Here is a 13032-nt window from a genome sequence, read left to right on the forward strand (position 1 = left end):
TTATATTTACTATTCTATCTACAAAATACTGATTAAATGTCTACTCTGTTCATAAAAACAGGACATGTTCAGAAATTTCCAACCTTTGCTAGGTGAAGACCTCATGTTCCTTTGTGTTTAACAGGTAATTCTACCAACACACTATTGAAACATTTTAAAACAAAACTTAATACATAAACCACTTGCGATAGGCAAAATAATGGTCCTCCCAAGATCCCTAATCACTGAAACCTGTGAATGTTATTTTATGAAGCAAAAGGGACTTTGCAGATGGAATTAAGGGGATGGACCTTAAAGAGGGACATTTTCCCAGATCATTTAAGCGGATCCAAGGTAATCATCTAGGTCTTAAAAGTGGAAAAGGCTAGCAGAAAAGTCATATGAGATGGAAGAAGAGGCAGGAAAGATTCAAAGTGAGAAAGCGACTCCATCTACCCATTGCTGGCTTCAAAGATGGAGGAAGGGGCCACAAGCCAATGCAGGCGGCCTCTAGAAGGTGGGAAAACCCTCAGTGACAGCCGGCAAGGAAACTCAGAGCACAGTCCTCAGACTCAAAGAACTAAATTATGCCAACAAAGTGAATGAGCAAGGCAACAGATTATTCCCTAGAGCCTCCAGAAATGAATGCACATCTTTTCATTTTAGCATGGTGATTTCTGACTACAGAACTATAAAATGACAAATTTATGTTTTGTTTTAAGCCATGAAGATTGAGATAAATTTGTTACAGCAGCAACAGAAAATTAATTCACCATAATGGTGATATTAACAACAAGGGATGTCTAATCAACCTTCAGATAATCTGGGGCGCAAATACTGACTTTATTATTTTTTCATTGCCATCCTTAATCATATATAGTACCTGAATCATAGTAGATACTTATGAGGCAAATACAAAGAAATATGGTCAAATTTTTTGATTACTAAGATCAAAATGTTATCAAATAAATACTAAGTGAAATAAAATCAAGCATTCATGAATCTAGACTGCATCAAAGAAACCACTTACTTTGAGCCCATCGGTAAAGTCTTTCATAAGATGTTTCTTGAAGCAAGGCCATTTGCTCCATAATTTCTAAACTAAAAAAATTAAAGATTATAATTTATTTAAAAGTTTTAGCCAATAGCTAAATCTAAGAATCTAATTAATTACAGAATGATTTGGTTATAGCCTATTAACTTTTTATTATTTTGTGGAATAATTTTTTAGTAATTTTTTAATAATTAAATAAATGTTCCAAGTTTTAATACCATCACTTAGACACTCAACTGCTGTTTTACGCTAAATATCAGGGTATAACATCCTCTTTACCCAAAGACACATCAAGATTAAACTTCTATTTCACATAATGCCATATACTTTAAGAACCTAGAAAATCTTTAAAATTCTGGAAATACAAGAGGCAACACAGTCATGAATTTAAAAGGCTACTCACCCTGCTGTTTGTTGGTTTGTACGCAAGAGAACTTTAACATCATTATGAATCTGTTTCACTCTTCCCAGTGCCTTGAAAAAATCCTTTAAAATTAAGAATGTAACTTTAAAGTTTCCATGTTTTCAAGTAAAACTGTCTTACTCTAAATTGAAATATCATGACAAAGGAAAAAGAAATTATTCTACCTACTCTAATGAAGCCTTCCTTATACTGATCTCAACTTTCTCTAAATTTTTATAAAATGTGTAATAGATACTTAGTGAAATGAAAGTTGCTCAGTCGCGTCCGACTCTTTGCGACCCCATGGACTATAGAGTCCATGGAATTCTCCAGGCCAGAACACTGGAGTGGGTAGCCTTTCCGTTCTCCAGGGGATCGTCCCAACCCAGGGATCAAACTCAGGTCTCCCGCATTGCAGGTGAATTCTTTATGAGCTGAGCCACAAGGGAAGCCCATTATTCACATTTTAAAACATACATTAATTTGATGTCTACTATATGCCAAATAGTGTACTAAGACGCAGAGATAAAAAGTTTATAAAGACAAAATCTCTGTCTTCAAGAAGTATACAGTTTTGTGAAAGAGTAATGTAAACCTGAAGATAATAACATAAAGAAAAACATGCTACGTATTACGTATCTTATGACGTAGAAAATCCAGCACGGCTTCAGCATCACAGGAGATGATGGTTTATGTGTCTATCATATACCCTTTCTTGCCCCCTCATCCAGAAGTGGAATGCAAAGTTGGATGCATAAACATACACAAGTTGACTGATGCTAAACTCCCAGCTTTTTTTCCCTCTATAAAAAGTACTGGAGCCTTAGTTTTCAGATAGCCACAAATAGTGTTCCAACCATGAAAAGTAGTTGATGAGTTATTTTTCTTTGATGAATAAAAAAAAAATGTTTTAATGTTTTAAAATCTCTAATACTGTTGATTATTTCTGCTAAGGAGGGGGCAGGGCGGGGGGGGAGGTGCGATGTCACATATTTAAAATGAACGTAGTTCCTCAAACTATAAGGGCCATAAATATCAATTGGTAAGGCACCTACAATTCTCTCACCTACTTAACACCCTACACTCAAGGGAGGGTTCCATCCCAGCCCAGGCAGTACGATAACAGTGACATCTATCAAGAGTCACTCAGTAAGCCCCCCACCCTGGCCTTCCTCAGGAACTCTTCCTGCCCTCAGACCCCAGGCACAGGTTTGCAGTTCCCCCCAGTTAGGACACCAAAAGATTCTTCTCAAGAAAAACTGAGTATCTTCAAGGGGAAAAAGAGGAATGATACTTTTCCTTGTTGTTCAGCGTTTTGAGAGGCTTTATAGCTCAAAGTTTTGGAAAGAATGCCATGGGTTCAGAAAAGAATCAGATGCAAAGGTAAGGCGTTTCTAATCTCAGGAAAGACCAAAAGTTGTAAAAGAAAGAACATGTCATCATTGCAACATCACTGCAATGTAAACAGAACATGCCATATAACTGTACTGTGAGGCAGGAAGAAAAGAGAACATGTATGTGTGGAGGGGAAGGAGGCGTGGAGGGAGAGGCTAAGTACTTTTAGCTGATGGTAGGAAATTCATAGAAAATAGTTAACATCGATACCCAAAGCATATTCCTTTTCACCAGACATCCAAAATACAGAATCTAAAAAGAAGCAATTAACAAGATTGAAAATGGTTGCCAAAGGACTTAGAGATGAAAAGGAGTGAATAGGTGATGAGGTGATGTAGGCTTTCCTTAAAAGCCTTATTGTACTCTGACTCCTAAAAAACAAAAAAGAAGTACACGTACCGCTTTGAAAAAAAAAAATAAGGTAATTTAAAATCTATACCTTAAATTGCTAAGTTTAAAACCATTTCTAAATGAAAAAAAATTTTAGGCGGTAAAATAAAGCCTTAAAAAGCAGTGACTTCTCTATAACATCTGTAACTGCCATGCTTTAAGTGATTTCAACAGAAAGCAAAGTACCTCAGTGATAGGTCCTTCTCTTGTGCCTCGGAGAAGACTCATTTCATCAGAAGTCAGCTGGAACTTGGATAAGAAGGCATCTGCCACTTGTGCTCTTATTTCTAATCTTTGACTGTAATATTTTTTAAAAGGCAACAGAAAATCAAGTACATTATGCATTTTACATAGCTTTAAAACAAGTTACACCTCTGGCTTAACTTTTAAGACAAAGACATGAAACTGTCTCAGTATCTGCAGAAGCCTCATTGCTGCCTCAAATATTAGCAGCTCATCAAGCACATAGGTGATACAATTAGCTGATATTGTCCTACCTCTGCAGAGGGCACAGTAAGAGGCCACAGTAAAATGATGAACTAACCTTTATGTAAAAGGAGAAATAAGTTCATGAATGGTACAGGCAATACAAATCCTTAGCCACCTATATGTATGTGAATAGTTCACCTTATGGTAACAAAGTTGTAAGAGAGACATAAGCCAATTAATTTCTTCTCAGTCACTAAAAAGTTCTAAGCCTTTGAAGCTTGTACATGAAGTACACAACAAATCAAAAATCAAGCCTATTATTTACTTTAGGTTAGAAATTGAAGTGCAGAACTCATCTAGTAATTCTTCATTAATCCAAAAAAAAAAATCACTCCTCCATTTTGTCTTCCTCACTTTTTCTGCACACTATGATAACAAACAAACAAAAAAACATCTTTTCAAATTATATTATCTGAGTGCAGCCAACTCAGACTAGCTGACAATTAGGAAAAAGCACACTTGAGTCTGCAATTCAACCTGCAGGGACCTGCAGGACTGAGTTGGGTCACAATCTAAAGCCAAGTCAGGAATACAAACCACGTGAGCAGAAATTCAACATTCCTGCCTTCTAGATTTTAGATTTAAAGATATACAAATAAAATTAAAGTGTTTCACTAGTACTGGCACCCCACTCCAGTCTCTTGCCTGGAAAGTCCCATGGACGGAGGAGCCTGGTGGGCTGCAGTCCATGGGGTCGCTAAGAGTCGGACATGACTGAGCGACTTCACTTTCACGCATTGGAGAAGGAAATGGCAACCCACTCCAGTGTTCTCGCCTGGAGAGTCCCAGGGATGGAGGAGCCTGGTGGGCTGCCGTCTATGGGGTCGCACAGAGTTGGACACGACTGACGCGACTTAGCAGCAGCAGCAGCAGTATTCACAGGGCAGTAATATTCTCCAATTTCAAAATATTCAAATGAAACTGAACAAAGATAATCATTAACACTATCTGAACAGACAGAACAATGCATGCCATCTTTGTTTTGTTTGGACTCTTGGGTTTCCAGGTTTAAGTTCACAATGTCAAATGCTCCTGCCGAATGACAAGAGCTAAAAAGAAAAAGTCCTCCAGGTGGCAGTAATGCTCTATTTTTCTCAAATGATAATGCAAATCATCTACTTAAATCTATACAGATTTAAAAAACCTATGTCCTTAATCATCTTATTAAGTACTGATATCTACAAGTTACCTTAACATGTTTTGTTTTATACTTTTAGAAGCTCAAATCATTATCATACAGGATTTAAATTAATTATAACACTTCATAAAATTCCTTGAGACTATACAAATTAACCGTTTCAATGAAAATCTTTTGGGAGTTTCTTTTGGATCTATCTTCACAGTCAATTTACCAGGCACAAAGGAAAATTAATCTCTTTAGTTTACTGTTTCATTATGTTTTAACTGAATCTAATACAGTTGACCCTTGAGTAACATGGGGGTCAGGGACTCCTACCCTACCCTGTATAGAGGAAAATCTGCATATAATGTTACAGCCAGCCCTCTGGAGTAGAAGATCCAACCCACTGTGGACTATGTAGGACTACAAAAAAAATACATAAGTAAGTGGACCTGTGCAGTTCAAATCTGTGTTGTTCAAGGGTCAGCTGTTAATTCAGTATGCACACATACTAACTGAGAGAAAATACACCACATTGTTAACAGTAGCTATGTCTAGGTGGTAAAGTTAAATCTGATTGTAATTTTCTTCAAGTTTTACACACATAAATGAAAGGAGAAGAAGAAAAATGTGATTTCTGCTTGCCTTCTCCTAACCTTTTACAGGGCAATGAAAGAATATGTATCACATATGTTCTGGATTTTTACATGTATATTTGGGCAAAATAAATTGCTTTTATATTTTTATGTAAACTGTAATATCAAAACCTAAGTTACAGTAAGTACCTTATAGCAAATAACACAATCAAAATAAAAACTATTAAAAAATAAGAAAGAATGAGTAAAAGAAAGAATGAGAACATAAACAACATAGCTGAGGAAAACTATCAAATTAAGTACAGAATAGCTTCTGTTTCCAGTTGCCAAAGCCAATGAAGAAACAAGATGCACTACACACCTTTGTCTAAAAAGCGGGGAAGGATATGGAAGGCAGTACTCCCCGAGGTATGTCAGGCAGTGTGTTCAGCACTCAATATAAATCACTTATTCATCACAACAAACCTGCGATGTAGCTTATTATTCCTTTTTTTCAGATGTGATAACTGAGCCTGAGGGGGTTAACAAATAACTCATATAAGATTAAAAATCTAATGAGCTCTTACCTAAGATTTAGATTAGAATTCAGCTGTTCAAGGTCTACATCCTTTCCACTGTAACATACTACACCTCAAAGAAAAACATGAACATTCACCAGAGACTACACCTCAAAGATAAACATTAACATTCACCAGAGAGAAATCTGGCTGATGGGCCTTTCCAAGAGACCAAAAAAATACATAATAAATAGTGATTTCACCAATCTTAAAAAACAAAGTTCATATTTATTCACTCAAAATCACTTACTAAATCTACAATGTGTTTTGCACTGAGACATAAAAAGAGAATAAGAGGCTGTCACTGTTCTCAAGGAGCTCAGCTTCGTAGGAAAGAGACTCAATCAAACCAACAATTAGTTACAAGAGATTGTACTACATACTAAAGATGGCAAGAGAAAGATTTAACTCAGGCCAGAAAGGGTTTGAATAAACTTTGTATACAGGATTGGTGATCTGTTACTCTCTTGGTTTTAGACATAATTTTCAATTGAATCCACACTGTTCTCATGTCAGCCAACGAAAACATAAGAGAAAACTTCACAGGTGGATCTCTAACTGCAAGGAAACTTCTCTTTCAAAAGATTTCTTGTGATACGAAAAACATTCTAATCTGATGTTCCAGGCACATGCTTAGTTCTGAATACAGAAATTCAGCACCTGCTTTTCTGCTATGTGAAGTCAACCATCTCCTCAGCATAGTGTGCATTTTCCTCACCACGGTCCATGCACCAATGGGAAAGAGACGTGTGGTGACAGAACAGTTCTGTACCTTGACAGTAGCAGAATACACAACAGTTAAGCTAAAAATAAAAGGCAATTGTGAAAAAGGATAATAAAATTACTAAAAAATTTAAAAATCTACTGCTTATTTAAAAGAGCAGTCAGTTTTGAATTATACAGCAAACAAACAACACATCATCACTTCCAAAAAGGGATAATCTCAGTCCCAGCTATCAATGTTCCTAAACACTGTTTGTATTTGTTTCACTCTTGGATGATAGCTTAAAACCTCATATTTTGTATCCTTTTTGAATCACTTTTGATTATTTTAACTCTGCTTTGAAGTTATTTATAGTTTTCAGAGTTATCTCCAAACTAATGAAGAATTGATTATATAAAGAAAAGCTTACCTTTCAGCTTGAAGCTTAGTGGTTTTTACTATTAAATCCTGAGTCTGTTCCTTTGCTGCCTAAAATTATAAACATATCTAATATTAGCACATTTCAATTTTATTATACTTCAGAAAACTAACACTGCCAGTTACTAGAGTTCAACAGCAAATGAGAACACTCCAGAACTCAAAGATATAAAAAAGGCCCAAGAAATTGAAACAGATGTTCTAAGGATCACATACTACGTTTAAGAACTCACTCAGGCAGAAAACAACACAATATTGTAATTATCCTCCAATGAAAAATAAATAAATTTTAAAAAAAGAAGAACTCATTGATAATTCTCAATACATACATAATGCTAAGGCTTACAAGAAAGAAAAAGGTGTCACCATGAGGGAATTTAATAGTTCCAGATGCTTTTTAGTGAAACAGAGGCACTACTGCCAGGGCCAATTAAGGACGCAAAACGTGACTTCAGTTACGGATATGCTGAGCTGAGCTACCAGGAAATCTCTGAATGAAGTTGTAAGCTAAGTCACTGATACTCAATATACAAAAAATACCCCTCATAGAGGGTTCTGGTGGAGATTAGTAATAGCCCCATCAATAAGACAGAGTGCTGTTCCTGATCAAGTCATACTAAGCAATCCTCTCTCCCCTGAACCAGAGCTGAAAGGATCAGGAATGAAAACTTGATGAAAAGGTATTTCAAAGACTAGGAAAACATTTATAAGAAGAACTGAAACAAACAACAAGTGTAGCCAATGAGATTCTCTCTCAGTGACCTGAACTGGGCAATACTATAAAATAAGGCAGTCAGTAACGAGAGGAGAAAGAAGTCAGTGGTTGGAGGCAGGTAGACACATAAAGGCATTAAATGAATCAGAAGTATGTAGATCAATGCTAACTCTGCAGCCAAACTAGAGGTTCAGACTGCTTTAATAAATGGCCCTACACTCACAGACATTTTCCTGAGATATTTTTTAGAGTGAGTATAAATTATAATTAAGCTGGGTTTTCACTGGGCATAGCTTTAGTCTGAAAGTATTCCTAAGGCTTTCTACTAAGGAATTTATTTCTGCTGCATTTGTGGAATATTATGGAATTCAAAAGTTTATCAAAACTTCACACAGTTATCTCTACACTGGCAAGATCAAAATACAAAGGTTTCTGGAGTTAACTGCACTATATTAGTAAACCATCACCGAAGAAACACAAAGAGAGTTATAATTTTAAAAAATTTACATTCAAACTTACTACAGGGCATGATGTATCAGATATCCACACATTCTGTAGACTTATCTAGCAATTTCTGAAAGTTTACTCTATTATCAGGAACTAGGCTAAAATGCAGTCATTATACCGGACCTGTAGGCGACTTGTCATATCTTGACAACAGCTGCTCATTGCTTGAACATCTTCATGTATGCTTTCAAGTTCCTGAAAAGGAAAAATGTAACATTAGATATAGTTAAAGCATTAGGTATAGTTAAAGCATTAGATAAAGTTAAAGAAATTTCTCTTCTCTTAGCCAAATCCTTATTTTTGTTCCATGATATTCTTTTGCCAAAGCATGACAAAAGATTAAATATTTAAGACTGAAAATGATTAAAAAGAATAACATCTAGAGTATGAAAAGATATTAAAAAAAACTAGCATATTTCTTTTTAGAAAGGGACTGACAATAGGAAAGTGGAAAATGCTTTAAGAATATGAATACGTGTTTATTCAGATTCTCATACTAAGAATTTATCCTAAGAAATTAATCAAATAAGTGTGCAACAATATATGTAAGACATGATCTACACAGTTGCCTAAAACAAATGGTAAGTGTGAAACATTTCCAACCACACAATGGAAATCTGTGCATCCATTAACAATGATAATATCTGTGTGTGTATGCGTGTGTGCGTGCACACACACGTGTGCATTATTATGGAAAGATGTCTATATAAGGCTAAAAAAGGGCTCATAAAACACATACAACACCTCCCCATGTTTTTTCAGAAAAATACACATGTATGTGTGCAGAAGAACACAGGGCAAGTCCTGAAGGGCCACACAATAAAATACTGACAGGTTATTTTTGTGTAATAGAATCATAAGTAATAGTCCTATTTCTGACCTTACGGTTTATCCTAAACAGCTTTGAAGTGAAGAATAAAATAATGATTTCAAAATAGCAATTAATATCAGCAACCGTAAACAGGTACAAATAGACAGGCAAACATCTATTTCCTTAAATCTTACTGTATAATCTAAGGAGACTAGCACTATGATATTATTAGCCAACCAGGTCAAGAATAACTTATTCCTAATATTTACTTCAGCTAATGGCAACCCACTCCAGTATTCTTGCCTGGAAAATCCCATGGACAGAGGAGCCTGGCGGGCTACAGTCCATGGGGCTGCAAAGAGTTGGACACGACTGAGGGACTGAGCACGCACTATAGTACGTCGAATGAATCTGATTTGTAAATAATATAGTATCACTCATGGACATAAATATGCTTGACAAGCTTCAATCCACTGCAGTCATTCTTACTGATGCTAAAATCATCCTATCTTTGACCAGTGGAAGCCCTTTAACTTAGCTTCAGAGTCCTTTTGACACTTCCCAGTAGTCTTTTATGGCTTCCTCACTTTGGTGCTTCTTTTCAGTGGGAAGTGGTGTTTAAAGAGTACACTTTAGATGTGCTCATCACTACTATCCCTCCCTAGTTTTATGAACACTACCAAACTTCCCTTTTAACCTTTCAGATCACTAGCTTTCAGCCAATGAAATCCTACTGCACAGTTAAAAACAGTCTATGTTGGACTTCCCTGGTGGTCTATGGTTAAGAATCTGCCTGCCAATGCAGGGGACACAGGTTCAATCCCTGGTCTGGGAAGATCCCACATGCAGCAGAACAACTAATCTCATGCACCACAACTACTGAAGCCTGAGCATCTAGAGCCTGTGCACTGCAGTGCAGAGTAGCTCCCATTCATCACAACTAGAGAAAGCCTGCATGCAGCAATGAAGACCCAGCATAGCCATGAAGACCCAGCATAGCCACAAACAAATAAATAATAGATCTTAAAAAAAAAAAAAGTCTTGTGTGTATTAAGCACCTGCTGGTACCACGTATGACACTTTCATACAACTCACATAGAAATATTAAGTATGTACTATCACTCTAATTTAATGTAATTAATAAAATATGATATAATAAATAAAATTCATTTTCACCCCATCGTGATTAGACTGCTCACTCAAATATAATGAAGTTATTTATTAGCTGAAGTTAACTGATTTTAATTAATCTGAAAATTTCATAATTTAGGATGCAGTAAGGTTACTCAGTCCCTATTAATCTCCAGTTGAAAAATAGTTATTCAAGGGAAGTGTATTCAATGAGAGGCTATTTCTACTGGAAAATCACTCAGAGAAATGGGTTTTTGTTGCTGTTTAAAAAGCTAAAATTCATAAAAGAATTTCCCAGAGCAAATGTTTCAATGTTCTAAGAAGCAGCATTTGTGAAGGTTACGGACTTAGAAATCACACCAATCCAAAGAAAGATGCTGCTGAAGGAATTGTTAATAGTTAAATTTTCTATTTGAACATGGGACACAAATAGCAAGCATATCAACTCTATTCATAAAAAAAACAGCACAGAGCCAAGCATACAGTAAGCTCTCAATAAATGCTAAATGAAACGAGTTTACATACTTCTTTCACTTCCTTGAAAATGCTTACAAACTCTTCATTGATGGCTAAACTTCTGCGTTCGATATCTCCACGTAAATTTCTTCGAGTCCGTAAACTATTTTCAACAAAAAAGGTTGACAGTGCCTTAAGAGCTTCCAACATCTCCTACATAATTGATAATAAAAGAACATTATTGGGAACAATTTTCAAATGTTTTTCTAATCTCAAGCAAAAACTTACTGAAATCATTTCCAAAGAATGTATTTCCAGTACACAATCCAAAAAATACCGGAAGACCTTCACATTACTGAACAGCAAACTTATTTCTGAAATACAGTAAGGACATATTTACTTGTGCATCGTGACATATATACAAGGTTATTCATTGCAGGATTGCTTGAAATTGTAAACATTAGAAAGAACCTTGCTGCTGCTGCTGCTAAGTCGCGTCAGTCGTGTCCGACTCTGTGCGACCCCATAGACGGCAGCCCACCAGGCTCCTCCGTCCTTGGGATTCTCCAGGCAAGAACACTGGGGTGGGTTGCCATTTCCTCCTCCAGTGCATGAAAGCGAAAAGTGAAAGTGAAGTCGCTCAGTCGTGTCCAACTCTTTGCGACCCCATGGGCTGCAGCCCACCAGGCTCCTCCGTCCATGGGGTTTCACAGGCAAGAGTACTGGAGTGGGGTGCCATTGCCCTCTCCAGAAAGAACCTTAATGTTCACCTAAAAAGGATTGGTTAAAGACACTGTGATACAGCCATTGAAAAGAAGTGGAAATTCTGTATGGACTTACATAGTGTGAGCTTCAAGATATAGATAAGTGAAACAAAAAGTTCCAGAAACATCTGTAATACTAAATGTTTTAAAAAAAAAAAAAAAGGACTATGTACAGTATATGAATATTTACTGATGCCTGCATAAATCAACCCTGGAAGAACATATCTAAAAAATAAGTACTACTAGTAGCTTCTAGGCTGGGAGGCCCAGCTTAGACTTAAGAGAGGAAGGCCTCTCTGAGACGACTTCTGAACCAAAATAATTTAAGCAAGATTTGACAGTGGCTGGTGGCTTAGACCAAGATGGTCTAAGAAGATAAAAGAGAGATATTCCAAAAAAAATAGAATATATCTTTCAAGACTGAGCCTATAGGATTTTTAATGGATTGGATGTGAGATGTGGGGGAAAAGAAAACGACAGGAAAAAAAAAAGCACTTATATGCTTCTTGCATGAAGGGTAAATGGTGATGTTCTTTACTAACAGGGGGAAAGAAACAGTTTGGAGAAAAATCAAGAATTCTGGCCAGGCTGTGTGTGTGATGTGGATCAGGTATCCAACTGCAGATGTCATGTAGACAACTGGAGCTTGGTAGAGATGTCAGGAACAGGGTTAGAAATTCGAGAATCATCATGCTTTTTACTATTTAAAAAGCTACGAGACTAATAAAAAGAGTTCTTTAACAGAGAGAACATGGGTAGAGGGCAGAGGACCAAGCCCATTGTATCCAATAGCACCCTAAATCCTACAGACAGAAATTCCTACACCTGAACTAATACATGTTCAAACAGGCTGAACTTTCCAAGTTTTGGTTACGCTATCATAAAAACACTGGACACATTTGGTTGCTCACCTAAAACTAACACTTCTATACTGCAAATCAACTATACTTCAGTTTTTTAAAAAATGGCTGGAATGACAAAAACTGTAATTCAATCTAATATTTGAGAGCAAAAATATCTTTAGCTATAAATATTCACTGTAAAAAACAGATAAAATAAAGCCGTTTCTTTTTTGAACACAGCCTTGATATGTCCTGGAGTCGAGCCTAAATGAGTAGTCAGTAAATGCTAAATGAAAAAATCACACAGATTAGGGGGTAAATGACAGCTCGCCAGTTACTAGATATATGTCTTAACCCTGAGACACTCTCTCCATACCTTATTTTTCTCATGAGTAAAAAAGAGATAATGTTAATTTACCAGAGCAGCTGTATTAAAAGAAAAAATTCATGTCAATAATAGACACTTTAAACCCTTAATAAACTGTATAAAACTAACATTTATTGAAAATTAACAAGAAACAACTTCTGCAGCGCTGTGCTGAGCATTTCACCTGGTTTTTCTCATTGAACCTTCGCCAACAACCATGAGAAAGTAACTTGCGGTATTTCCAGTTTAGAGATTTAACATCAGCTTTGAGAAGTTAAGGGGCTTACTCAAACCAGAATGCGCCAGTTTGGTGGT

The 13032-nt window shown here is 36.3% G+C and overlaps 1 protein-coding gene across 6 annotated transcripts in view; it reads right to left on the reverse strand.

Moving 5' to 3' along the window:
• The window catches only part of COG6 (component of oligomeric golgi complex 6), a 53224-nt gene that overhangs the window by 39460 nt on the left and 732 nt on the right, over window positions 1–13032 (reverse strand). For 4 of the 6 annotated variants that reach the window (XM_081547744.1, XM_081547746.1, XM_081547747.1 and 1 more), the window contains exons 2-7: window positions 10814–10957; window positions 8470–8541; window positions 7117–7175; window positions 3408–3519; window positions 1437–1519; window positions 1010–1080 (exon numbers count right to left, since the gene is read on the reverse strand). In XM_081547744.1, the coding sequence (XP_081403870.1) occupies window positions 1010–1080; window positions 1437–1519; window positions 3408–3519; window positions 7117–7175; window positions 8470–8541; window positions 10814–10957 (541 nt within the window). Of the gene's footprint in view, window positions 1–1009; window positions 1081–1436; window positions 1520–3407; window positions 3520–7116; window positions 7176–8469; window positions 8542–10813; window positions 10958–11032; window positions 11119–13032 lie in introns of all 6 variants that reach the window. The other 2 variants (XM_081547749.1, XM_081547748.1) reach the window with 1 other exon arrangement.

Source organism: Giraffa tippelskirchi, chromosome 12 (genome assembly GCF_054371585.1).
Source record: "Giraffa tippelskirchi isolate mGirTip1 chromosome 12, T2T-mGirTip1v1.2.pri, whole genome shotgun sequence".
Lineage (NCBI taxonomy): Eukaryota > Metazoa > Chordata > Mammalia > Artiodactyla > Giraffidae > Giraffa > Giraffa tippelskirchi.